General features: G+C 39.9%; 1 protein-coding gene across 4 annotated transcripts in view; it reads left to right on the top strand.

The window, feature by feature from the left end:
* The first annotated feature begins 7,053 nt into the window (after positions 1-7,053).
* Positions 7,054-24,087, top strand: part of YAF2 (YY1 associated factor 2) — a 65,159-nt gene continuing 48,125 nt past the window's right edge. The window contains exons 1-3 of one of the 4 annotated variants that reach the window (XM_007454864.1): positions 7,157-7,182; positions 7,761-7,886; positions 9,467-9,668. In XM_007454864.1, the coding sequence (XP_007454926.1) occupies positions 7,157-7,182; positions 7,761-7,886; positions 9,467-9,668 (354 nt within the window). Of the gene's footprint in view, positions 7,183-7,760; positions 7,887-9,466; positions 9,669-24,087 lie in introns of those variants that run through there. The other 3 variants (XM_007454862.1, XM_007454861.1, XM_007454863.1) reach the window with 3 other exon arrangements.

The raw sequence follows: 24,087 nt of genomic DNA, 5'->3' as shown, positions 1-24,087 counted from the left end.
AAAAAAAAAAAAAAAAAAAAAAAAAAAAAAAAAAAAAGTGGAGTTGGGAAAGAATAGGAAACCTAAGGAGAAGAAAGTGTGTCATATAGAAAACTAAAATAAAAGAGAAAAACTTGGAAAAGAGCAACTGAAAAGGCAGTATCTGTAGAAAACAAAAGAAGGAAAACATAAGGAAAAATGAACATAAAATAATGAGAATAGAAACCAAAACAAAATACTGAAGACCAGCAGATTAAAGAACACATTTTAAAAAACTTTTTATTTTATATTGGAGCATAGCCGATTAACAATGTCGTGATAGTTTCAGGTGCACAGCAAAGTGACTCAGCCATACATATACATGTATCCAATTCTCCCCCAAACTCCCCTCCCATCCAGGCTGCCACATAACATTGAGCAGAGTTCCCTGTGCTATACAGTAGGTTCTTGTTGGTTCTCCATTTTAAATATAGCAATCTGTACATGTCGATTCTAGACTCCCTAACTATCCCTTTCCCCCATCCTTCCCCTCGGTAACCGTAAGTTCAAAGAAAACATTTTTAACAAAAAGATTTTTTGTTTTTGGCTGCGCTGTGCAGCTTGTAGGATCTTGGTTCCCTGGCCAGGGATCTAACCCATGCCCCCTGCAATGGAAGCGCAGAGTCCTAACCACTGGACTGCCAGGGAAGTCCCCAAGAAAAATCTTTAACAAGAAAAAAAATCTGTAAGAATGGTGCTATTCAATACTCAAATAGCTGTACATATAAAATATTCACTCCATTATGTAGTAAGCAGATATCCTTTGCACCAAAGGGAAATCACATTGCAGACCGCTAGGGCTTTGGAGAACATCCATGTTCCCTTTTTAGATAATTATTCTCCTTTTTAGGAAGAGCTCCAGTCTTGCTATTTAGCCCTGGGTAGAGACTGAATGCCTAAGCATGGGACATCAGGTGACCATAATAACTGAGCTTCCTTTTATGAAATGAGTGCTATTTGGACCACCAAATGATAAGGCTGATTATGCTTGGCAGCAATCTATCATCGAGTGGAAACTGTATATGATATTGGATTTGAGCAAAGATGGAACAAACAAGTAATTGCATGAAGTGTCCTTCAACAGTGACTCTTCCTCTCCTTCAATCTATATTTACAGCCTTATGGGAGTTTCTTATAACTGGTTTATTGAGGAGGAAGGTGAAAAACCCAGGACTGGTTTACAAATGGTTCTTCATGATATACTGGTATCAAGCTGGATGGTTGTATCATTAGAGTTCCAATGGAGAGGTGGCCCTGGAGGGCAGTAGTGGAGGGAAATTCTCTTAACGAGCATAATCGAGAGCAACACATTGGACTGTCCACCTTGTCTGGACTGAAACATGATCAGAAGTATGGATCTTCAGTGATTCGTGAGCACTTGCTAACATTTAGATTGGACTGTCAGGGACTTGGAGAGGACAAGGTTGGAAAGTTGATACAAGAAGGTCTGGGGAAGAGGTATATGGATAGACCTCTCAGAACAGGCACAGGGTATATGAAGATATTTATGTTCCATGCAAATTCTTACCAAAGGGCATCACTTGAAGGCTTTCAATAATCAGGTGGACAAAACGATGCTCTTTTGATGTCTGTAAGCCACTGTCCCCAGCCACCCTAGTGCCTTCTCAATGGACCCATGTGCAAAGTGGCCATGTGGCTGAAATTGAGGCTCTGCATGGGCTCAGTAATATTATCTGCTCACCAAGGCTGACCTTGTAGCCCTGTTACATTGTCACTGCTGAGTGTCTAACTAATCAACAGCACAGACCAACACTGGGTCTTCTATTTGACACCCTTCATTGGAAGGACAAACCAGCTATCTGCTCATTGGTTAATTATATTGGACTACTTCCCTCATGGAAGATGACAGAGATCTTTTCACTGGCATACATACATATATATATATATATATATATATATATATATATATATATATATGATATAGATTTGCCCTCCCTGCCTATAATGCTTCTGCTGGCACCACCGTCCATGGACTCACAAAATGCCTTATTCATTTTCATTCTATTCTGTACAACACTGCTTCTGATTAAGGGCCCGGCCAGATAGAACAGTGGAGTGGATTACTCAAGATTCAGTCAGTTTAAAGACAACATCCAGAAAGAATGTGGTTTCACGTATTACATCATCCACATCTTACATCTTAAAATGCAATATATGCTTTGTATCAGAGCCCAGTGTGTCGTGTGTCTCTCCCATAGCCAGACTAAACACGGGAATAAAAAGATGAAAGTGGGAGTGGCTCTTCTCACTCTTGTACGTAAAAACCTGATTGCAAAATTTCTGCTTTCCATCCTCCTAACATCAAACTACTGATCTGGAGATCTTGATTCCTGGGTTAAGAATGTTTCCAGGGCTTCCCTGGTGGCACGGTGGTTGAGAGTCCGCCTGCCGATGCAGGGGACACGGGTTCGGGCCCCGGTCCGGGAAGATCCCACATGCCGCGGAGCGGCTGGGCCTGTGAGCCATGGCCGCTGAGCCCGTGCATCCAGAGCCTGTGCTCTGAAACGGGAGAGGCCAAGACAGTGAGAGGCCTGCGTACCGCAAAAAAAAAAAATAATGCTTCCAAAAGGGGCCACAACATTGTTCTTCTACTGGATTGGAAGATGAAACTGCCAGTTGCGCATTTAGTGCTCCTCATGCTACTGAGCCAGCAGATCAGCTTTTTTTGGATGGAGAGATTGATCCTGATTACAAAGGGAAAATTGGGTATCTGGTATACTGTGAGGGTAGGAAGGACATGTCTTCAACCCAGAATATTCTTGAGAGCCTCTTAGTAGTTCAATGTCCAAAAGTAAAAGTTAACGCAAATTTCAGCAACCAAATCAAGGCAGGACCACTGAGCATTTAGGAATGAAATTTTGGGTCACGTTTTCAATCTGAATTCATCCTCAAATTCTTACAGATCCACAATCATTTGTCCACAATTCTGTAATCTAAAAGCGCTGAAAATTGAAAGCATTTTCACATTTTGCCTGATCTGTAATAATTTAGCAGTAAAACCTGAGTAGAACTGATGTGAAGTAACTTATAGACTTTATTTTGCCACTTAGTGTGAATATTTATATGTTTTGCAAAAACATTAATGCATTTGATTATAGGTCACTGTTTCAGAACCCACACGGAGTGTTAGGTAATTACACAGTTTTGGACCATACTGCCTTTTGAAAAACCCCAAATGTGTTACTTATGAAACATATCCAGCCTTTAAGGGTTTCAGATGAGGACTGTGAATCTGTATCAGTAGTGTTACAAGAATGTGCTAGATATGTTTATTTAAAAAAATCTTTGTTCAACTTTTTCACTGGTGTAATGGGGTGAATTCTGTCTCCCCACCCAATTCATGTTGAAGCACTAACCCCTAGTACCCCAGAATGTGACTGTATTTGGAGACAGGGTCTTCAAAGAGGTAATTAAGATAAAATGAGGTCCTTAGGTTAGGCCCTACTCCAATATGACTGGGGTCCTTATAAGAAAATGAGGTTAGGACACATATACAGAGGAAAGACCAGATGAAGAAACAGAGAGAAGGCGGCCATCTGTAAGCCAAGGAGAGAGCCCTCAGAAGACACCAACACTGCTGACACCTTGATCTTGGACTTCCAGCCTCCAGAATTGTTAGAAAATAAATTGCTGTTGCTTAAGCCACCCAGTCTGTGGTATTCTGTTTTGGCACCCCAGAAGCTAATACAATTGGTAACATATAATTTTTATGACCAACAAACCTCAATAAAGGTATCTCCATTTTGTAAAAACAAAACACCAACCGACTAAACAAAAACCAATCAACCTTTTAAAATTTGATTGGTTTTACAACTGTAGCTTGCTATTGTTGTACTTCATTTTGAGTTCTTTCAGGGAAGGTTTGTAGCTTATTTCTGCCTCATTTATACCATTTTTTCCCTCAAATTCCAGTTGATAAACAAGATGGTACTTCTCATTTCAGGTAATAGCTCCTGTTGCCTAATAACTATATATAAAACTTTAATACATAGTTTTTATTGCTGTTGTTAGGCTTGCCTTGTTGATATAAACTCAGGACTAATCAGAACAGCCTGGGGTCTCTGGGATCCAAGGTCAGTTTCTTGATATAAGACAGGTGCACTCAATCTTTTTTATCTACCTCCACAGAGAACAGAATCCTGTCTGCAGGAGCCCCTGCACGTTTCAGTAACTTCTCCAGTCTCTACCATTCTCGGAAGCATAAGAGAATGGAAGTTAATATTATTATATTGATAGCCCACGGATTTTTTTTTTTTTGGCTGTGCCATGTGGCTTGCGGAATCTTAGTTCCCTGACAAGGGATCGAACCCTGGCACTCTGCAGTGGAAGCGTAGAGTCCTAACCACTGGACCACTAAGGAATCCAGGGATTATTTTAATTTTTAAAAGGTGCAGCATTAGAAAACTTCAAGAATTTATTGTTAAATGGTTAAAAACTATTGTTAAACTGTACCATTTTACAAGTGACCCTAGTGAATTGCATGTCTAAAGTACTGAACTCTGGTGATGTACTAAAAGGATACATGAATGGGTAAGAACCTGCACCATCTAGTGACAAGCATCTTTCTCTTCTCTGCCAGCCACTCTTCCAGACAGGTAAGAAACACTTTAGGAAAAAGGTGTGATTTTTGTGGTGAAGTAGCTCCTGTATCTCTGTCTCTATGGAAGCCTAGTACAGGACGGAGTTTTTCTAAGATAAGCACCAATAAATGGGAGGCAGCGGGTACAGTGCAAGGGCATGTGCCTTGGTATTTCGCAGAAAATGGGTTTCTGGTTCTTCTACAGGGACTACGTTGCAGAGTTGTAAAGTACAGTTTGGAGAGTTGTAAATTTCAGCAGTGATTGATGATCCACTGCCCGGAATGTGCTTAACAGGCTGTAAATCCTGGTATGAAAAAAAATACCTCACTGTAGAATTGTGACACAGATGAACGTATTCATTCTGAGAATATTTACTGACTGCCTACTATGTGTCAGACTATTCTAGGGGCTGGAGACGCAGTGATGAAGACAATGAATAAAAGTTCCTGCCCTTCTTGAATTTATGATTCAGAGGTGGAGCTTACTTTATAATGGTGGATGTTATAGTCTAGCGAAATGGTGATTTGCACGTTGGGGATTTTCAGAGTGCTCCATTTGCTTTTCTTTTGATTTAAAAATACTTTGTTGCCATCACTTTTGCAAGTAGGCCAATTTTTGTTAATCTCCTTGATAATCCATCCAGTTGAGGAATTTAAAAACATCACAATACCTTAGACTTGGAAGGGACCTGCATTGAGATAATAGTTTTAACTCCTTTACCTTACAGATGGAAAAAAGGAAGTGACTTACCTAAATTTACCATTACATTACTGAGAGATTGAAGACTAGGCCTTAGATCTCTGTATGCTTTCCTCAATCATATTCTTCATGGTTTCTGGGTTTCTGAATTGAGGTCTGAGTCATAAGAAGCGATGCTTGCAAAAAACACAGATGGTGCGATGAGTTCAGAAATGGCTGTAGATTGCAAACCTGATTTGGTTAATCAGAAAGCAGGGCTTGAAAATAGAAACAGACTCACAGATATAAAAAACAAACTTGCTACCAAAGGCGAGAGGGAAGCAGGGAGAGACAAATTAGGGGTATGGGATTAATAGATACAAACTACTATGTATAAAGTAGATAAGCAACAAAAATATATTGTACAGCACAGGGAATTATAAGCATTATATTGTTATATTTATAATGGAGTATAATCTGTAAAAATACTGAATCACTATGCTGTAACCTGAAACTAATACTGTAAATCAACTATATTTCAATAAAGAAAGAAAGCAAGCATGACTTGGTGAAAGACTGACGGGGTATCTGAGCTCTAATCCTGGCCAGTTCATTAAAGAAAACATTTAACCTGGTCCCTAAATTCCTTCTTTCAAATGTAGGGATAGGCTAGTTGATGAGAACATTTGCATAGTACTTTGAGCCCTTTAAAACATGCATTTATGTAAAGAGATTTACAAAGTGCCAGCACATAGTGGTAAAAAGTGTTATTAGGCTAAGGAGTCTCACAGCCTTAGCAAAGCTCTTGATCAGCGTGGTGACATAATGTTACCAGCATTTATTATTAATCTGGCTGTGAATTACTGAATAGATTGAGGAGGTGGGGCTGGAGCTTCAGAGACCAGTTGGATGGGTTGCCAGAGTCCAGTACAACACGAGGGCATCCACTACGCTACGGTAATGAGACCTGGGAGGAAAGTGTTCTTTTCTTAACAACGTTCAGGGCACATGCAATCTCGTTATTTACAAAGAAGAAAAAAGGTTTTATGAGTGTTTTTTGTTGTTGCTTCTTTTTAAAGCAGCTACTGTAGAGGCCTGGGAGACGAGAAGAGCGCATTTGGAATTAAACCCGGGTTAGATTCCTGGCTTTATCCTTTTCTAATTAGGTAATATAGAGGAAGTCACCTAACCTCTCGAGCCTCGGTTTCGTTTCCTCCAAATTAAGGGCGACAATCCCTACTTGGTAGAGCATTTGTGTGCACAAAACCAAGTGGCTTAAGGCACCTAGCAATGGCGCTCACTGGTGGCTGCCGCCTGCCCCCGGGTATCCTTCGGGCTGGGGCTGAGACGCCAAGGACCGCCCAGGCCCGGAAAGCGGTTCTACCTGGAGACCGCAGTCGCGCACTCTGCTCCGGAGTCGGGCTGACCTCTGAACGCCGGCCCCCGCCTTGGACCAGGCTTCGCGCAGGATGACAGAGCATCTCTCGCTGGAGGGGCTCCCAGGATGCCGACAGGAAGCGGGCGGCACCGGGCGGAGAGGCGGTGACCGCGCCTGAGGCTGCGGCGGCCACCCCCACGCGGCAGCCCGCGAACTCGCCGCGAGTGCTGGGCCGCGCTGGCCTCGTTTGAAGTCTCCGGCGCGGCCGCTGGTTGGCGGGCGCGGGTCACGTGGCCCAGGCAGGAGTTTCCCCGACAGCTGGAGGCTGCGTGGGATCCGGCGGCTGCTCCGGAGCTCGGCGGTGCGGCCTTCCCCGCCCCCTCCCTCCTCCCCCGCCCGCTTCCGCCCGTCTTATTATCCTCCTTATTGACAAATAGAGCGGCCGCTGCGGCGACTCTCGGCGTGCGTTTGTAGCCAAGCCATGGGAGACAAGAAGAGCCCCACCAGGTAACAGCGCCCGGGCCCCCGGGCCCGGACTGTGCAGGCGGCGGGGCCCTTGCGCCGGGCTTCGGGCGGCCGCCTCGCTCGCAGCCCGAGCAGCAGGGCGAAAACGGGGGCGGTGCCGCCGCTGCGCGAGCGCTGCCGCGTGAGGAGCCGGCGCCGGCCGCCCCACAATGGAGTCGCGATGGCGGCGGCCGGAGCGGCAGCTCGGGGTGTCCGAGCGGCGGTGGCGGCGACGGCGGCGGCGGCTGAGGCTGCTGCTGCCACGCTCACGCCCCCGCCTTCCTGACTCCCCTCCCCCTTCGAGCCGGAGCCTGGCGCGCTGGGGGCCTGCAGGGCTGGGGTCGCGGGGTGTCCGGGGGGCGGTGGCGGCGACGGCGGCGGCGGCTGAGGCTGCTGCTGCCACGCTCACGCCCCCGCCTTCCTGACTCCCCTCCCCCTTCGAGCCGGAGCCTGGCGCGCTGGGGGCCTGCAGGGCTGGGGTCGCGGGACTGGGGCGGGGGGCGAGGCGGGGGCGGCCGCGGGGCCCGGGCGCGGCCCGCTGGTGACCCCGCGCCGCGTCGTGTCCGGGTTGTGTCCTGCAGGCCGAAGCGGCAGCCGAAGCCGTCCTCGGATGAGGGTTACTGGGACTGTAGCGTCTGCACCTTCCGGAACAGCGCCGAGGCCTTCAAGTGCATGATGTGCGATGTGCGGAAGGGCACCTCCACCCGGTGAGTCCCGGGCTTGCCCCGCGCGGCGCCCGCCCACCGGCTCGCGGCGCCGAGGACGCCCCTGCGGCCGCCGCCCCCTCCCGTGACACTGGCAGACCCGGCGGGCGGAGGCGAGCCTGAGGTGGTGGCCGCGCTAGGAACTGGGTCAGATTGATCGCGACCCAAGCGATGCTTTGCGGTGAGGGGTAATTGAAGAGGCTGGAACGTTTTTTGCTGCCAAGAGAGAATAAATTGTTTAAGGGAGGCATTAGCTACTGCGATTTAATTCGTGTCGCTGGGTGTAATGCCCGCCCCCCACCCCTTCCCCACCACACAGTCCGGATGTAATAACGTTGGTTGCATTGTTGTGTTAGTGTGCAGGAATCAAAGAAAAACCGTGAAATCCTCTTTAGGAGCGAAAGATGTAATTTAATGTCGTTCCTCAAAAAAGTATCTGATTATAGAATCCACAACAGATTAAGCTTCCTTTTTTTTACATAGACGTCTGGAAGGGTCAGATCAGGGGTTTGTGTAGTGTTTTAAATCCCAGGTTCTCTAATATTGTATCCGTAAATAGTTGGAGGTGAGCCCAGTCACAGGGACACATTTTTTCTGAAAGTGTCTGAATATCTTTAGTTTGATTAGATGGCCATCTGTTAGACTATACAAATGGGATAAAATGATCTCTGCTTATTTTCGGTCTTTATTTTATTGTAAGCTTACAGTATGATAAGAGTCTTTTAAAAAACCACTTAAGTGTATTAAGTGGATAAAGAAAATCATTCAGGAAATTCAAAGTCTGTGGCATTCTTGATCTGCCAGCACTTAGTTACTGTGATTTATGGCCTAGTATTTAGATGGCATATACTCTTGATTAAAGTCTGTTAGAAACTGGATTATCATGAGAATACTAATGCATTATACTGCTGTTTTTAAAAAGGGCTATACAGTAGTAACATTAGAGGAATATATATATTCAGTAGGAGTTAGATTCCTAAAAATGAGATATCCAGATTTTTAAACACCATTTACAGCATTTTATTAAATTTTTAAATGTGAACACATAAATGGTTGTCAAAACTTGAAATTTTAAGATCTGCTGAGTGAAGCTAGCTGCTTTTGACATACCTTTTTGTAAACCACAATATGCTTTTTGTATATTAATTCTTATTACATTGGATAAAATATATTAAATATTTTCATGATGTCCTTTAAAAAGCAAATTTTCAAACAGCTGCTAAATTCAAGGGAATATAACAGAACATGCTAAAAAGAAAAAAGTACCATTTGCTAAAATGAATGTGGTAACTATTTTTGGACCCGTGATTTAAGTATTTTGAAAAGCAGAGTATCTTTGTATCTCTAAGTCTATATAAGGTTGGATTTGGCTTAGATTATATTTGTATATCTATGTTAGTACTTTGTACTTTTTTAAATGCTCAATAAGCAATTTTCAGAAAAGGCAGGAACTTTAATGTGGAGACAGTTTTTATAATCTTAATCTCTGGTGCGATATTGTTGCTTTTTGTTGTTCCCTCTCTATTTTCTTGTAGCCACTAGAAAAATACTGAAACTAGAAGAGCCTGTATGTTTATTTGCAGGGACAGCAAGGAAGGGGGGAAGCTGGTGTCCTACTCCACAGCCAGTCTTGGGGTTAGAGGAACCCTGAGAAATAGAGTAGGTGGTGGCAGCTCAGAAGAGAAGAAACAGGCCGAATACCTGGCACCCGGAAGAAGAAGGAATATAGTGCACAGGGGAGTTGGCCCAGGACAGAGAAGTGGGCCTAGTTTAAAAGAGGCTTGAGGCCCACATGGGGGCCCCTGACATTTCTTACCAGTACATCTGAGCTCTTATAGATCCAATTTTTAGTGGTGGAAACATTACTTGAGAAGGACTCAGAGAAGCATTGTCATTTGGATTGAAACTGAAGAGGCTCTGGGCAACTCACCAGAAGTCTAAGGGACACTCTGTTCCTAAAAGTAAGTGTTCTACACTACGACCCTCTCAGCTTCTTCCTTCCTCTCTCTGAATTTGTCTCTTCTCTTTTGATTTTGGCCCTAAGTTAAACCTAAGAGCTCTAATTTCTCTGTTACCTGTTATTTTTCTCCAGTTGTTTCTGAAATTCAGAGTGGAATCCATGTTTGGGTAGAACAATGGAACAGGGCACTGTTAATAGGGCAGATATTGATTGCACCACAAAATATTTGTCTCTCTGGTAATATTAGAAAAACAGGATTAAAGGGCTACATAACGCTGGAGAAGCAAAAGTTTCAGTAGTTGGAAGAAATAATTCTCTACGACTGACATGTTAATTAGCAGTTAGGGTAATTTCAAGAATAAGGTTGGCAATTACTAAAGCAGGGACTGGATAGCTGCAGAGCCCAGGGATGCAGTTTGCTAATTACTTGTTTTTGTGACTGACAAACAGGACTCGAATCCCTTGGGTCAGACTCACCTTTGAACTGATTTTGTCTTAGTAACCAAATGTGAGGCCAGTCTAAGCCAATCCCAGAAATTTGAAAAATCTTTTCTTTTTAAACCTCCAGAGAAGATGGAGTCTATGACCTCCCTTTTTTTTTTTTTTTTTTTTTTTTGCGGTGGCTGAGTTGGGTCTTCGTTGCTGCGTGCAGACTTTCTCTGGTTGTGGCGAGAGGGAGCTACTCTTTGTTGCTCTGTACGGGCTTCTCATTTCGGTGCCTTCTCTTGTTGTGGAGCATGGGCTCTAGACGCACAGACTCAGTAGTTGTGGCACACGGGCTTAGTTGCTCCGCGGCATGTGGGATCTTCCCGGACCAGGGCACAAACCCGTGTCCCCTGCATCGGCAGGCGGACTCTCAACCACTGCGCCACCAGGGAAGCCCCATGACCTCCCTTTAAAGTCTTTCTGACAGTCTTTTTTGTTTAAAGGATATCTGATTCAAATCCTTTATATTGCAACAGATGACCTTTTCCTTTGGCAACATCCCTGGTTGGTCATGTTCTTCTGCAGAGTAACTGTATGGAATGAAATGAGCTTATATTCATAGCAGTATTTCAAAATGAAATGTGATTTGAAGTAGCTTCAATTCCTAAATTGATAAATTATATTCTTTAAGTGTATGCCATTTCTCTGATTGAATTTTAATTTTGTACTTGCTGGCCTTAATTAGTTTAAATTTCACTAATCTTTTTTAAAATCTAGAATCTAAATACGTAGATAGTTCAAAACTGAAGTTTTCTACAGTGTGCTTTTGTGAAAGAATCAATGATAAATGTCAAACTGACAGGAAAAATGTAAAAATGAAAAAGTTACAGTGACAATTATTTTCAAAGGTACTACACAATTTCCTTTATCTTTATATTTGAAATTCTTTTAACGCAATGTGTCTCAAATATAAACCTAAGAAACTTTAAGAAATCAAGAACCATTCTGAATCATCAGAGAAAAAGAAATATTTAGTATAGTGTGTGTGAGGGTAGTACAATCAATGTATTGAGTTAGACTAGTATCTTATTGCCACTTCATATAGGAATAGAAATTAATGCTTAATTCAGATCGCAGATATTTAAAAATGAAAATGTTAGAGCTATTTGTTTTGGTTTTGAACTGTGATCTAAATGAGAACCTATAAAACACCTAGTCCAGAGCAGGCTTTCAAATGTAATTTCAGGCGTAACAGGTAATATTTTCTCAGGATAAATTGTAGTAGTCCCTTTAGGTTTCTCAGAGGTGTTATGTTAGAGAATGGTGAGAAAGATTTCACATATTAGCAAGAGTACTAGGTGTTATACTAGGAGTCTGGCAGTGAGTTCTTATCTCATTTCAACCACTTCAACATTCAGCAGTTTTTATTGAACGTCTTATTTTGTAGGAGGGCTGAGCTAGGTACTAGACATACAGTGGTAGGCAAAATAGATGTTTGTTTCTTCTGTAAAATTTTATGATTTGCTGTGAATTCAGAAACACTTTGAATTGTAACCAACTCTGTACATGAGGTAGTATTAGCAAATCTTTATGTGTGAGCTGAAGAGGTGAAATTTTCTTGTTAAAAGAAATAGTGTTTATAATTGAACAAGTATTATGGTTAGGATCTGACTGTTGTTAAAAAGAATGAGTTATTTCAGCTTCTATAAATGGAAGTAAACAATATAAAAATTCACATTTTGAAGAAAATTAAACCAGTTATCAGCTGATAAAACTCTTTTCCAGTATCATTGTTGTCTTGTCATACTTGCTTTCTGTCTTCTAATTTGAGGCTTGGCACAGATTCTCCTAGACCCTTGGTGTGGGAATGTGAGAAAAGAATTGTGGACCATCTCAGTCTGTTTTTCAGAATGCAGAGTTCTGAGCCTCCCTTACCTGAGGAACCTTTCCAGCTACCACACAGGTGTTGTTCAGAGACTCCTTATTTTAGGAGGTTGGTTGGTTTGTTTTTCTCTCTACATCTTGGATTAGAGTAGTCACACGGGTTCATTGTTTAAGAGGAATTTTGAAAGTGATTACTGTTTGGATAGTAGTGGTTTTCAAAGTGTGATCTGATGAACCCTGAGGGTCCCTGAGGACATTTTAGGGAGTTCATAATCATACTAAGATGTTATTTGCCTTTTTCACTGTGTTGACACTTGAGGAGGTGGTGCAGAGGCAATGGTGAGTAAAACTGCTGGCTCTTTAGCATAAATCAAAGCAGTGGCACCACATTGCTATATTCATCGTACTCTTCACCACCATGCACATGCAGTAAAAATAATGCTAGTTTCACTTAAGAATATTGTTCATGAAGCAGTAAAAATGACTAATTTTAGCAAGTCTTGTGTCTTTTTTAATATTCTGTCTGATGAACTGGGAAGTACAAGTAAAGCACTCCTGCTGCATATACCAAACTAGTGTGGTTGAGTCGCGGGAGAGCAGTTGTAGTTGTTTGTAGTTGTTTGAGTTTTGAGCAGAACTAGCTTTTTTCATAGAACATTATTTTTATTTGAGAGAATGCCTGGCAAACTGTGGTTATTCAGACTTGGATATTTAGCAATTTTCTCAAAAATGAACACAGTAACTTTGTCACTTCGGGGAAAACAATTGATAATATTTGTTGCCAATGATAAAAACTGAGCTTTCAAGTGAAAATTAGAATTTTTGAAAACTTGTAACAACTACATTGAGCTTAAGAGCTTCCTAGTAGTGTAAAGATGAGATCAGATGGTTATATCAATGAATATAATTTCTGATGTTTTATCATGTGGTTTGTCAACATTTGGAAAATTGGCATCACTCAGTAAACCAGTATTTCCCAGTAACCAATGTATGATGTTACAAAACCATGCATAGATAATCCACTCAAAGTATAAAATAAACCAATGGATTTTAAGGGAACACTAGGAAAACTTCATTGACATGCTTCCAGATTTCATATGCAGCTAACGTTTGAGAAACAGCTCTTTGTTGTGCTTTTATTTAATATCAAAGAAGAATATCCATAATTATCTGAAAAGCCTATTAAAATACTCCTCCCTTTTTCAACTACATAGTTGTGGGAGTCGAGATTTTCTTTATATTCTTGAAACAAAACAACACATTGCAACAAATTGAATGCAGAAGGAGATATGACAATCCAGATGTCTTCTATTAAGCTGGGTAGTTGAGTACTGCTAAGCTAAAAATATACAATAACAACTCTTCACACAAAATTATCTTTGTTTTGGAAAATATAGGGTTTTTTCATAAAAGTATGTTATTTATATTAAAATATGATTTTTAAAAAATGAAATAATGTATATTTAAGTTTTTTCCTCAGTTTTTATTTTCGATATAGTAATTTATTTCTTGATTTAGATAAGACCTAGATAAACAAAAGCTCTTTTAACTTTTGAGAGTATAAAGAGATCCTGAGACCAAAAAGTTTATACACTATTGGCATAGAGTCTTATTAGCTTTGGTTTCTGTATACAGCAGGTTTACTTCGGCAGGCATTCTTTCCCTTTCCTTTATCCTTTGTTGAGTGAGAGCTCTGATATAACCTAGTGACCTAGTTGTTAAACTCAGGGACCTAATCTCAGTCTTCTTTCCATGTCACCTCAGTAGTATTTGATGTTGGCAGCCTTTTTTTTTTTGCGCGGTACGCGGGCCTCTCACTGCTGTGGCCTCTTCCGTTGTGGAGCACAGGCCCCGGATGCGCAGGCTCAGCGGCCATGGCTCACGGGCCCAGCCGCTCCGCGGCATGTGGGATCTTCTTGGACCGGGGCACGAACCCGTGTCCCCTGCATCGGCAGGCGGACTCTCAACCACTGCACCACCAGGGAAGCCCTCCAATAATTTTTGAGATTATATTTGTAACAATATTACCAGATTATTTTGTCCATAATTTGTAGGTATTTGTTGATTCAGCATTATTTTTATTTTCAAAATTTTGCTTCATATTTTGATACTGTGTTATTTGATTAAAAGCACAATTTTTACAGTTAGATGAGTAACTGAGATGAGTGATTCTGAGTATTTAAACATGGGAATAGTATTTTTATAACACAGTATTTGATTATTTTGAAGGTTAAATAAAAACAAAGAACTTAGCACGTCTTACCATATTTTATTCTTATACACATTCTCAAAAGCATGTATGTGTACAGGAGAAAATATAACTTATCTCAGTTTTAGAACATTTTTAGCTTTATCATTTTTTGTATTGACACATAACATTATATGTTTCATGTTGTAGCATTATTTCAAGGATGACATTGTACATGAATACCTTAGCATTTTTCAGGTATAACTTTGGAAAATTGTGTATTTATTACCTCACAACCTTTTCTTTAGGTCTTGTTATTTAGATTACTGAAATTTACTTAGTATAGCTGAAAATGAGAAGTATTTCTCCTAAACTACTGAAGTCATGAAAGAGTACAGCATATTATAAAATATATTTTATTACTCGATTAAATTGTGGGTTCTCCGTTAAATGATATTTAAAGTTAAAATAGTTGATGTCAAGAGCCTATCAAAAACTAAAATATACTAAACATAGATTTGTAGTATTTGAGATTGTTTAATTGAAAAATAGTTTAGAATTCAGATTTTGCATTTGTTTGAACTACACTGAATTTAAAATTAATGGAATGAATTAAATTTAATTATAATTCAAATGGAAGTAATTTTTACCTTATGATTGAGACAGTATTATGTTATCTATGAACATGTTATTTTCAAAGATAAATCAATTGTACAAATTAGCAGACACCTGTATAACTATAGAAATAGGCAGACATTGAAAAAAAAAGTTTCCCCTCATCTTGTGCTTCTTTACTATTTCTAATTGTTCAGTCAAGCTAAAAAGATTAGTCATTGATATCTTTCTAGAATTTGTTATTTTGCCTTCCTCGTTAACTGCTTTTTCTTCAAGATCCAGCTCACATATCTAGTCCCTGTGACATTCTCCTAAGCCCATCCCAAACTTGCATTCCTTTGTGTTTTTTGTTGATATCTCTGATTGTGATCTCTATCTAACTTCAGCATTTCCTCATAAACCCAGAGTTGATTTTGTCTTTCTCATGAAGCTGAGTATTCTCTCTCAATGGGACAAATTAGCCAGAGAGAGGAGGATGGCTGTATTCTCTTCCTGGAATTAGTTCTTCAAAGTCAATTTGTGATGCTTACCTTTATTCTATCATTTAGCATACTATGGTTCTGTTAGATGTATGCATTTACTCTCATTATGAGCTTCTTAAGAGGAATATGAGTTTTTCATTATCTTTTTTGAAGATGTTTAACCAAGTGCCTGGGAAATAATAGGTGTTCAGTAAAGGTTTGTTGAAAGAGGAATATAGATATTAGAAAGGAAGTTTTTTTTTTTTTTTTAAATAAGCTTTGAAAAAGTTGGAATTCTGATACAGGTTAAGTCATTATTTGGAAAAGAACCCTCCTATATACATGTGTGAATTATTGGAAATAAATTATCAGAAGTGAACAAAATTCTAGAATTCTGCACATGCTTATTCTAGGTTTCTTTGCTTATTCCTCTTTCCTTCAAGGTTAGATAGCCGGCCAACATACTTTGGTAGAAAGATTAGCATTCTGTGGGGTATCAAGTTTTCATTCAATGAAACCTTAGGTGTTTTTTTTTTTAAAGACACATTTTCCTTAAATAATTATCTTTTATTAAAACTTGTAATGTTAGTGTTTTACAAGTGTGTAAAATATTATTGTCATTGTGACTTTGAAACTAAATTATTCACTTAACAAATATTTACTGAACACTTAACAGTGTTTTGTTTATTGGCTTTCATGATTGCTAAAATCTCTGCCTTTAGTTATATATGACCTGTGGTTGATAATCATCTGTTTTAAAAGATTCAGTAGGAGGGCTTCCCTGGTGGCACAGTGGTTGAGAGTCCGCCTGCTGATGCAGGGGACACGGGTTCGTGCCCCAGTCCGGGAGGACCCCACAAGCCACTGAGCGGCTCGGCCCGTGAGCCATGGCCGCTGAGCCTGCACATCCAGAGCCTGTGCTCCGCGACGGGAGAGGCCGCGACAGTGAGAGGCCCGCGTACCGCAAAAAAAAAAAAAAAAAAGATTCAGTAGGCATTTTGTTCTGTAATGTTGTTTATTATGGAAATTTACAGAATTACTGAGAATTTTAGAGCTGGAAGGAACCTTTTAAGAGCTTCCAAAGTGTTTAGTCATTTTCTGAGACAGGCTATTTTTTATTTCTTGAAACCTTAGTGGTAGAGATAAGATAATTTTCAGGGGGAAGATCTTGAGGGGTATGGGGTAGAGATGTTGGTATTTAAACTTCTGAAATTGTTGAGGCCACTATTGTTTCCAAACCCTTTCGTCTGGGATTTTCAACTCTGGAGGGTTCTTGCTGTCCTGAAGTCTTAGACAACTGCCAGATAATGCATAGCAATCTGCTGGGTGAGGTCTTTTCTAGTTGTTGGAACTCATGGCTCTAGCTTAGTAGCCTCTTGACAAGTAAGAAAACAGGCCTGGAAAGATTGAGCTGTTCAAGGTCAATAGCTGGTTAGTGCTAGATTCAAGTGTTTGGATTTCTAAGTCCTTTTTATTACCTTGCTGTGGTAGCATTCAAATTTGTAGCAAGTAACTTCTTAAGGATTTCTTCTTGTAAATTTCATTATACCTGCATCTAGTGCTGTACATCTTGAAAACTTCTAACATTAAACCTACTACTTACAACTGATATAAGAACTTATGTTAAAATCTGGGCTAGCCCTATAGTGAATGAAAAAAAAAATGACGGTCAATTGTTTTCTCTATTTTAAGAAATATTTTTGAAGTTAAAATGTCAAACTTCATTTTGATGTCTTTTACAATAATGTTTATTGTGCTGTATATCTTGACTTCTTTGATATCATAGTATTTCTTAGGAGGAAAATCGCAGTAAATATTATTTCCCTCTTTTATTTGTGATACAAATTCAAAGAATCTCTAATAGTATAACAGATTACAAATTTGACTGTATGTGTGTATGTGAATGTGTGTGTATGATAAAAAATTTGTACAGTTCTCTGACAGTTTTTAGACATGAGCTAAATCACTTCACCTTTACATATTTTATAGTCTGATCAGGGTTCTTTTACACAATATCATCCTTTATAGTATATACTAGCAATGATCAACCTAGAACAGCAGCAAGTAGATAATATTCAATGCCAGAGAAGTAGCTGCTCAGGAAGTAGAGCTCTGTGTGTATTTGCAAAGTAGGCAAAGATGTTCTGGTTGTTTTTTCATCTTTCTCCATCCTTTTTTAAATTTACTTTTTGTCTACCCAGGGCCCAGAGTCTCCTAGCCTACTTTCTAAAATGTTCTCATTCCTTTATTTACTAGAAAATCTTTCCTGTTTTAGATAAATCTTAATAAAGTAGTAGTTTCAAGTGTGAACGTAAGTAACCTGGGCCTGGGGGATAGAATTATTTATTTCTTTAAGATAATAACTCTTTTTCTGATGATAAAAGTATTACATGTTCATTGAAGATGCTAAAGTGTAAGGAGGGAAATAAGAATGGCCACCATCTCTGGCCAGAGAGATGTTAGCACAGCATTGAACGCACAGCCATCCATTCCTTTAGCCGTACTGTTCTTTCAGGGCCAGCTTTGGGAAGCCTCCTGTGAGAGAGCAAGTTACAGGAAATAAGGGAGTAAGGAGGAGATGGGTTTGCCAGTTAGAATCGAGTAACAGGTTTCTTGGCGTAGGCAGAGCTGTCCTTCCCTCAAAAGGGCCCAGAGGTTTTGAATTGTGCTCTTTGGAGCCCCGAGATCTCCTGAAATTATCTCAGTGGCTGCCAATGGGAGCAAACGAGTGGGACTTTGTGTTCCCACACTCCACGTCAGCCAGATCATCTATGCTCGTATACATTTTATTTGTTAGGATTTCTCTTAATTTTTACTTCCTAAATGAGTTTTGCTATTAAAACCTTTTTTTTTGAGAATCATTGCCCTGTTCTGTCCATTTAGCCTTCTACCACTCAGATTCTGCTCAGCACAGGCTGGATTGTGACTGGACTTCTTAGCCTCACATTTCAAAGGGAAGAGCTAATAATGTGTTTTGTATAATGGTTGGGAGATTTGAAGCTTTTCCCTTTGAAAAGCCTTTTTTCTTTCTCCCTCCTTCCCTGTTCCTTTCCTTTTTTCTCACCCATTTTCTTAGACATTTTGCTTTCTTTTTTAAGACCAAGGCTGATAAGGCCCAGGGCTCTATAATCATTGATTAGATGAGTAATGAGCAGTACAACTTACAGATGAAAAATATTTTAAATTCATAATGTCATCAAATTGTACTTTTTGATAAAACTTAAGGCTATTTCATCATCTATATGAATGTGGTTATCAAATTTGCTCAGTATTCCCTTGTTGCCAACTTTTCGTAAACTTAATGTCTCTGGTTCACACAGCACTCTTCTGTAATATTCCTTGGTAATTTACATTTTAATTGTAGTCTTGCCATCTTCCACTTATGTAGGATTTCATTATACATGTTTTTAGTGCAGGAAAATATATCTAGTTTTATTTTTCCACTGTGTATTTGTTTTTAATTTTTATGTGTACTCATGATAATGGAAAGCAGAAAAAAAAAGAATGTCGATATTTATGAGTTGCTTGCAATTATGTAGTATAGTGGTGAAGAGTTTTCATTCTGGAGCTCAACTATTTGTGCTTATATATTAGTCTCACCACTTACTGGCTGTGTGAACTTGTGAAAGTTACTAACTTTGAGCCTCAGTTTTTTCAGTTGTAAAATGGAGATGATAATAACAACCAAGTGTTGTTGTGAGGATTAAATGAGATAATTCTTGTAAAGTACTTGGCACAGTGCCTGGCATACAGTAAGTCCTCAAAAAATATTAGCTGAAACAGTGAAATACATGAGTGGTAATATATTAATAGACTTCCATATATAACAGTCCCTATTGTCAAATGTGTGGGTTCTAGTGGGTGACTGACAAAACCAGAACATAAGAATAAGTGTTTTCTACTAAAAAATAATACTTCCACAAATTGCTTCAGGGATATTTTCAACCTCTTACCCTCCTTTCCTCCCTCCTTCTCTGCCTGTTTCTTCTCTTCCCTTTGTGTGTGTGTGTGTGTGTGTGTGTGTGTGTGTGTTAAGCTGATGTGTACTGTCACATAAACATTTGGGCCTTACCAGTAAAAGTTTTTACATCTAGAAAGTACTTTGGTAGTGTAATAATGGTAAGCAGTGTATATAGACTTAAGAACTGAATAGTTAGAAGCAGCATTTTTTTTAACTATTTGTCAGAGTTAAAGAGTAAGTCGGCTTTCAAGGTTGGATGGTCAGACGGCGTGGTCATGGTCTTTTTTAGGCCACAGTTTTTTTATTATTGCCTCTGCTTTGTACTCTCTTATCCTCCACAGTTTCTTTCTTATTCTTTATGATTGCTCAAGGCATCATCTCTCTCAAGAAGCATTTCTTTATCCATAGGCCAGAATGAATGCCCTTTCAATTACTCTTAAATCATTCTGTGCAAGATGTGATGATTATGTTTACACAGTGTATTGAAAATATTTCATTGTTTCCGTCTCCTTCCCTGAACTGTAATCTCCTTGAGAGTAGTGCGACCGGTCCAGAATCACATTTTAGTTTAAATCCCCACCATGCCATTTGTGGTCATATAACCATAGGGCTTTGTGGTGATGATTAAATGTGATAAATGATGTAAGGAACTTAACATAGTTTTTAGGTAATAATTAATGGTAATAATTGTAAATGATATTAATAAAAAATCACAGTGTCTGTCATTGTGTCTTGCGTAGGTACTGACAATGCTTAACTGAACTGCAAAGTCTCTTTATCATTTATCTGATTCTGTTGTTGCTTTAAACTGTTTTCCACTTGTTTTTAAGGAACATTTACATTTCATTTCATTTCATTTCATTTCATTTCATGGGCCTGTGAGTTGGGTAGAGTATGTCTAATTGTGCCCATTTACTTCATAAAAGAACTTGTGTCAACCCAAATTACCTTCATACTCAACTTTTTCAGCAGTTTAAATAATGTTTTCTTTTGCCATTGATACAATGCATAGTTGAAACCATAGCAAGTAGCATTTTATTCTAAGTTGTGATTATTGTGTTGAATCTTAACTAGCGGTAGAGAAACCATTTGGTGGAAGCCGTTGCAGTAGTCTAGGCAAGAGACAGTGGTGGCCCAAACAAGGATAATGCCAGAAGGAGAGAGAAGTGAATGGATTCTAGATATGTTTAGTAGAAAATGTATAGGACTTGATGGATGGTTGGATATGGTTGTGAGAGATAGGAATTTGGGATTTAGAGAGGGAAGAATCAAGGATAAATCCCAGGATTCTGGCTTAATTATGCAGCTAGGTAAATGGTGGTACTTGTCACTGACCGGAAACAAGAGGAAGGACAGGTTTGGGGGAAGGTAGTGGTTCACTTTTAGGTTTGTTGAATTTCAAGCATCTGAGAAATCTGAGAAGGGGGATCTATGAGGCAGTTGGATATGTGGGGCTTAAGCTTAGGAAGGAGATCAGGGCTATAAATACATGTTTGTTAGTCATCAGCATACATGACCAAATTGAAGCCATGGGAGTGAGACAGATCAAGACAGATCAAGGAGAGAATAGGTAGAACAGCATGAGAAAAGAGAACCTAGGACAGAAACTTGAGAAACATCATCACTTCCTTGTGGTGGTGGAAGAAGAGAATCCTGCAAAGATGAAGAAAGAAATAGAGGAGAAAGAAAAATTAAGTAGGGATTGAGAAGCCCAGGAGAGTGTAATGTTATGGGAATAGAGGGAAGAGAATATTTTCAAAAGGAGGGGATGTGATTGGCCATGGCAAATGGCTTTTACTTTTGTCAGAATCTTAATTTTTCCTTTGCATTCTGTGTAATGTTTATTTTAACAAGTGTTGCATTAACATTTATATTTTAAATTGTAACAAGATTATAATCCTGCATAGTGCTTTCACTAAGCTTTCCATGGTAGTTACAACAGTTCTAAATTATATGTAATAAAGGAGATTAATAATGGTAGGTCAGGAGATGAGTAAAGTTATGCTACTAACTCACTTGTTTCAAGGAAGAGTGCTCTAATGATCTAGAGCATTCTTATCTAAATATCACCAAGCCTCTACTTCTATAGGTAACTCCTGGTTATAGACATTAATAGAATTAATTTAAAAAATTGGGTCCATGTTGGTATCAAGAATTTTTTAAGTGGTAAGTACAACAACTTGGAATGCTTTCTTGGAAAACTGCATAGTTAATTGTGAGGGAGCCATGTATAGTTTGAAGAAGTCCTTATCTTCTGTTTTTAGAAGGAATGAATCATAGCATTAGGTCAGCTAACCAAGCAAACAAATCACAGCACTTTTCATAAAACTGTACAGTATATTTGGTCTGTAAAGTGGTAGTCATTGTGGAGTATATGGGATTTGACGTGATCCATGATTCAGATTTTTTTTTTTTTTTTTTTTGTGGTACGCGGGCTTCTCACTGTTGTGGTCTCTCCCGTTGTGGAGCACAGGCTCTGGACGCACAGGCTCAGCAGCCATGGCTCACGGGCCCAGCCGCTCCGCGGCATGTGGGATCTTCCCAGACCGGGGCACGAACCCGTGTCCCCTGTATCGGCAGGTGGACTCTGAACCACTGTGCCACCAGGGAAGCTCCATGATTCAGATTTTTTTTAAGGCAAAAAATAATTTTGTGACCTTTTAATGCCATGCTAGACAAGCTCTAATAAGCCCACTTGTGGGTTATCTCTTTGGAGAAGTGTAAGTTCATTTAACTTAATATCCATAATTCAGATTTTATGAGTGCTGAATAACAGTTATTATTTAGAATATAGTCAGTAGGTTGCACTATTACTGTTGACCTCAGACTATTTGAAACTTATTATATTAGAAAAAGTTGCCATTGTTTTATAAATCAGTTTTACAGGACTTCCCTGTGGCGCAGTGGTTAAGAATCTGCCTGCCCCAGTGCAGGGGACATGGGTTTGAGCCCTGGTCCGGGAAGATCCCACATGCCACGGAGTAACTAAGCCCATGAGCCACAACTACTGAGCCTGTGCTCTAGAGCCTGCAAGTCACAACTACTGAAGCCCGCATGCCTAGAGCCCGTGCTCTGCAACAAGAGAAGCCACCGCAATAGAAGCCCACGCAATGCAATGAAGAGTAGCCCCCGCTTGCCGCAACTAGAGAAAGCCCACGTGCAGCAGCAAAGACCCAATGCAGCCAAAATAAAAATAAAATAAATAAATTTATTTAAAAATAAATAAATAACTCTGTTTTTCATCAAGAATATGCACTTATGTTTTAGAGATAGTTATTAAGAATTGATTTGAAAATTAATACAGGGCTTAGAATCTCGTTAGATTAATTTTAATATTATGGTCAGAAAAGGTGAGAAAAAGAATTTGAAACTGCAAAGTAAAAGATTGATTTCCTTATCGTGTTGACATAATTGTTGGCATTCAGAGTATTGTTAGCTGTTATTTTTGTGTATTGGGTTGGCCAAAAAGTGCCTTTGGTTTTTAAGTAAAAATAAAAGACATGTTTTTCATTTTTACCAAGAACTTTATTGAACAACATATTCACCCTTTTGTTCCACTATCTTCTGCCATTTTTCAGGCAACTTCGTAATTCTGTCTTCCCAAACCTTTTTATCTTTTTGAGCAAAGAACTGTTCCAGGTGCCTTTTACAGTCTTCCAGGGAATTGAAATTTTGTCCATTAAGAGAATTTTGTAAAGACTGAAATAAACAGAAATCTGAAGGTGCCATGTCTGGTGAATATGGCGGATGAATCAGAACTTCTCAGCCAAGCTGTAACAGTTTTTGCCTGGTCGTCAAAAAATCACACGGTCTTGTGTTATCCTGATGGAAGGTTATACGTTTTCTGTTGACTAATATCAGACGCTTTTTGTCGAGTGCTGCTTTCAGTTGGTCTAATTGGGAGCAATACTTGTTGGAATTAATTGTTTGGTTTTCCAGAAGGAGCTCATAATAGAGGACTCCCTTCCAATCCCACCATATACACAACATCACTTTCTTTGGATGAAGACCGGCCTTTGGTGTAGTTGGTGGTGGTTCATTTCGCTTGCCCCACGATCTCTCCTGTTCCACATTATTGTACAGTATCCACTTTTCATTGCCTGTCACAATTTGTTTTCAAAACGGAATGTTTTCATTATGTTTCAGTAGAGAATCTCATGTGGAAATACGGTCAGGAAGGGTTTTTTTCACTTAACTTACGACGTGGAACCCAAACATCAAAATGATTAACATAACCAAGTTGGTGCAAATGTTTTTCAACGCTTAATTTGGATATTTTGACTATGTTGGCTATTTCCCGCGTGGTATATCGTTGATTGTTCTCAATTAATGTCTCGATTTGATCAACTTCAGCTGGTCTACCTGACCGTGGAACATCGTCCAGTGAGAAATCTCCAGCATGAAACTTCAGAAAACTGCACAAATCTTTTTTATGTATTTCAGTTGCGTTTTTACCTTTCTTGAAATAATAAAGCATAAGATGCCGAAAATGTTGCTTATTTTCTTCCATCTTCAGTATTAAAATGGCTACACAGGGGCTTCCCTGGTGGCGCAGTGGTTGAGAGTCCGCCTGCCGATGCGCGGGGCGCGGGTTCGTGCCCCGGTCCGGGAGGATACCAAGTGCCACGGGGCGGCTGGGCCCGTGAGCCATGGCCGCTGGGCCTTCGCGGCCGGAGCCTGTGCTCCGCAGCGGGAGAGGCCACGGTGGT

Source organism: Lipotes vexillifer, unplaced genomic scaffold (genome assembly GCF_000442215.2).
Source record: "Lipotes vexillifer unplaced genomic scaffold, Lipotes_vexillifer_v1.1 scaffold707, whole genome shotgun sequence".
In the NCBI taxonomy this organism is placed as follows: Eukaryota; Metazoa; Chordata; class Mammalia; order Artiodactyla; family Lipotidae; genus Lipotes; species Lipotes vexillifer.
This window is presented reverse-complemented; position numbering and strand designations above follow the sequence as displayed.